At 36.8% G+C, this 4,129-nt stretch overlaps 1 protein-coding gene across 1 annotated transcript in view; it reads left to right on the top strand.

The window, feature by feature from the left end:
• The first annotated feature begins 410 nt into the window (after positions 1–410).
• Positions 411–4,129, top strand: part of LOC103598357 (glutamate receptor ionotropic, kainate 1) — a 61,088-nt gene continuing 57,369 nt past the window's right edge. The window contains exons 1-2 of the mRNA XM_008582351.1: positions 411–497; positions 2,884–2,991. Of these exons, the coding sequence (XP_008580573.1) occupies positions 411–497; positions 2,884–2,991 (195 nt within the window). The remainder of the gene's footprint in view (positions 498–2,883; positions 2,992–4,129) is intronic.

Here is a 4,129-nt window from a genome sequence, read left to right as displayed (position 1 = left end):
TGTAGGTTAAAGAAAGAGAGAGAGAAATAATGGAAGGAAGACAGAAAAGTAAAATATGCAGATCAATAAAATTTTGTTTTGGAACAAATGAGAATAAAAAAAAATTTTTTTAAGTGCCTAAGGGCTATGTCATTTTGTTAGATACTAGAGAGAATACAATTGAGTAAGAGAATTGGATTTTGCAGTTAAGCTTCCAATCCATCTGAGGATATAAGGAATTTCAAACTGAAAAGTGTAAGGAGAAGTAGTAGTAAGTACAAAACTACAAGTGAAATCACAAAGCAATACTGGTCAAAGTTGTATAGGCCAGGAGTGCTGTGGTTTAAAGGGAAGAATTGTGACTCTGGACCAAATCAGCACAACAACACAGTCTTGAATGATGGACAGGAATCGGGCAGGCTGAGTGGAGGATGCAGGATGTGATGAACACTGGAGAGCCCAGGCCTGTTCCAGTTGAGGCTATGTACAGCCAAGCAGGGGTACAGAATTCTGAAGAGGTAGATCAGGCAAAATTTTGAAATACCTGTGTATTATTCAGAGTTCTCCAGAGAAACTGACCAATAGGATACATACAAGAAGAGATTTATTATGAAAAATTGGCTTACACAATTAGAGGCTGAAAAGTCCCATAATCTGCCATCTACAAACTCAAGGCCCAAGAAATCTGGTGATGTAATTCCAATCCAAGTCTGAAGGCCTGAAGACCAGGAGCGCTGATGATGTGTATCTCAGTTCTAGAGCAGGAAAAGACTGATGTCTCAGCTCCAAGAGTCAGGCAGAGAGTGAATTCTCCCTTCCTCTGCCTCATTATTCTGTTCAGTCCCTAAATGGATTGGATGATTCCCTTCCACATTGGGAAGGGCAATCTGCTTTACTCAATCCACCAATTCAAATGCTAATCTCTTCTGGAAACAACCTCACAGATACAGCCAGAAGTCATGTTAAACTAGATATCCGGGTATCCCATGGCCCAGGCAAGTTGATCCTTAAAATTAATCATCACAACCTCCAAAGTAAAGTCAAGGTCTAGATTAAATTGTAGGTGGCATTAATCCATTATTTACCTTATGTGCTGGGAGAAATTGCATGAATATGAAGATTGTGTTTTGCGACAATGAATCTTCTAGTCATTTATAAAATGAAATACAATAGAGACCAGTAAAGAGTAGATACATGAGTCCTGGCATGTAAAGTAATAAAATCCAAACTCCAGAGTTATGAAAGTGGGGGAAGGACAGTAAGAGATAGTTGTAAAAATAATAATCATTAAAATTTAAAATGCTTTCAATATGTTAAGAATTATGTTAGTGCCATTTAATCTTCACAAAAACTCAACATGGATTGAACACAGGTTCAGGTTATGTAACTTGCCTGAAGTCACACAGCAGAGATTCAAACCCAGCTGTGTGGAAAATTTACATTCTTTCCACTGCATTGCTCTGTCTCTTGGCCAAATGGATAAATATACTCAACAGAGGCACACGGTACAATCAACTGCAAATGCTCATAAGGAGGGCAGTAAATCTTCAGCCTCTTTGTGTTTCATATGTGTCTGATGAAATTGGTAGTCAGGAGAGAGAAAAACAGCTAAGTGTGTACAAAGGTCTAAGTTCCTGTTTGTAAGTGAAACTCAAATAAACAAGATGGCCAAATTACCTTGCAATTGATGGTAGTCAGGAGAGAGAAAAACAGCTAAGTGTGTACAAAGGTCTAAGTTCCTGTTTGTAAGGGAAACTCAAATAAACAAGATGGCCAAATTACCTTGCAATTGGAGCTCAAGAGCCCCAAGGGCCACTATTTTTTGTTTAATGAATAAATAAAGATGAAAGATGTCCAGTGTGAGTTCTGTGAAGGGCAGACTACTGTGGTTTTTGTTTTCTAAATTATTATATTTTATATTATAAATTATTTTATTTTATAAATTATTATAAAATATTAATAAAATTATTTATTTTATTTTCTAAAATGATGGTGATGCATGTGGTAGATGGAATAGTGGCTCCTTCAAAAGATGTTCATGTCCTAATCTCTGGAACCTGTAAATGTTACTTTATACAGCAAAAAAAATTAAAGATATTTGAGAAGGGGAAATGATTCTGGATTATCCAGATGGCCCTCAATGCAATCACAACTATCCTTATAAGAGAGAAAGAAGCAGAGGGAGATCTCATACATCCAGACAAAGAGGAGACAACGTGACCACAGAGGCAGAGATTGGAATGATGTAACCATAAGACCAGGAGCAGTGGTGGCAGCCACCAGAAGCAGGAAGAGGCAAAGACTGAGTGTCTCCCATGGCCTCCAGAGAGAGCATGGCCCTGCTGACACTGATTTCAGGCAGTGGCACTGATTTGGGATTTCTGGCCTCCAGAACTGTGACAGAACAAATTCCTGTTTTTTCAAGCCACCAAGTGTGTGATTATTTGCTACAGCAACCATAGGAAATTACAGTGCTCAAATGACATTAGAAGGCCTAAATTATAAATGCCCTAAAAATTTTGATAATACAGAGAAAGAAAAGAGGGGATGGGACACTTGCTCTCAGCAGGACCTTGAATAGGATTTGGATTGACCTTGTTCTGACTTCCCAGACTTTGTTAACTCCACGTGCAGACTATTTTAAAGTCATTCTTTTCATACTGACCATTTAGGTTGCTACCATGTCACATTTGACTGGTGTTAAGATGTTAGAACTCACAAAATAAATGAGTGCTAATAAAATGGTGGAGTGGTCTGCTGTCAAGTGAACCAGGGCAATGGTTTATAACAGCATGTTGGAACCAAATCACTGGATACTGGCATGAATCTGAGGTATGCAATTTTGCTGGCTTTGATTATCATAAGTGTTAAACAGCAGTGACACAACGTTCCTTTTGTCCACAGGCTCGGTGGGATGGCTTGACTGGGCGTATAACCTTCAATAAATCTGATGGCTTGAGGAAGGATTTTGACCTGGACATTATTAGTCTCAAAGAGGAAGGAACTGAAAAGGTAACCTCCTTGATAACTAATAAATAAATAAAATAAAGAGCATTGCTCAAGCATGTTAGCTAAATTGCTCAGACACCTGAGGGAATAATAGATCCTCCCAGTATGTTTATCTACATTTAGTTTTCTAGAACTCTTCCCCTCATCTGCATATAGATATTGGCGTACTATATTCTTAAATTGTATATGTTATTAAAAGTCACGCTAACTAATATTTACAAGCATGCATATATTGTTACATATATAACTCTGTGGTTGGGTGCCATTAAGTCCATTTCTCAAAGGTTTTAAAAAATTGAGCTATACTTGGAAAATCAGAAGCTGTCAATGGTTTAATTTATGGAAGGGCATCCAAAGGTTACTCAGAAATTAATTTTAATTGAACTTCATTTTGAGATTGGTAACAGAGGGACAGAATAAAGTGGGATAGAAGAGGTTTACTGGAACAAATTAGCTTTGCATCCTTAATTTTGGGACAAATCCAAAAAAATGTATTTTAATGTTGGATATTCATTTTCAGATTATTTTAGTTGTAATTCTCAATCTCTCAGAGCTTAAAGTTCTATTGTAGTTACAGTATTTAGAGTAACACAAATGTAACTACTTAGTTAAAAATAATGATAAAAAATTTGGCTTCTCAGCATACTCTGTTTTTTATTATGCCAAAATTCATGACTATAAGTTGATGTTAACACATAGTTCAAAAATTTTGCCTTAGAGAAAAAAAAAGATCATCTGAACATCAAAACTCTATAATGCAACATTTTTTCCACTGTAGCAAATGAGATAGAACACTTAATATAAGAGAATGGCTTAGGGATCAATCGATTGCTTACTTAATTTGAAATAGTTGTTTTTGTTTTTGTTTTTTTAAATGAGGTAAGGTTTCTGTTTCTGTTCTGTTGTTTTTGTTAACTGGGATACATTCCTTTTTTTTTTTGGCAGTTCCTAACTATCCCTTCACCCCAAAAAAGCATTAATCGAAACAAAGATTAATTAGGTTGAATGTAATAGAAGGGGACCACTGGTGTGAAATGTCTGAGGAAAATAGTTGATTTGCAGCTTTGAGAGTACACAGTGTACATGCAGGGTTCCCACTTCAAAACTGCTGCCCCCTTCTTCGCCACCCCACCCCACCCCC

This window comes from Galeopterus variegatus, unplaced genomic scaffold (genome assembly GCF_000696425.1).
Source record: "Galeopterus variegatus unplaced genomic scaffold, G_variegatus-3.0.2 Scaffold2581, whole genome shotgun sequence".
NCBI classification, from domain to species: domain Eukaryota; kingdom Metazoa; phylum Chordata; class Mammalia; order Dermoptera; family Cynocephalidae; genus Galeopterus; species Galeopterus variegatus.
The sequence above is the reverse complement of the archived record's forward strand: the minus strand, read 5'-3'. Positions and strand labels throughout refer to the sequence as shown.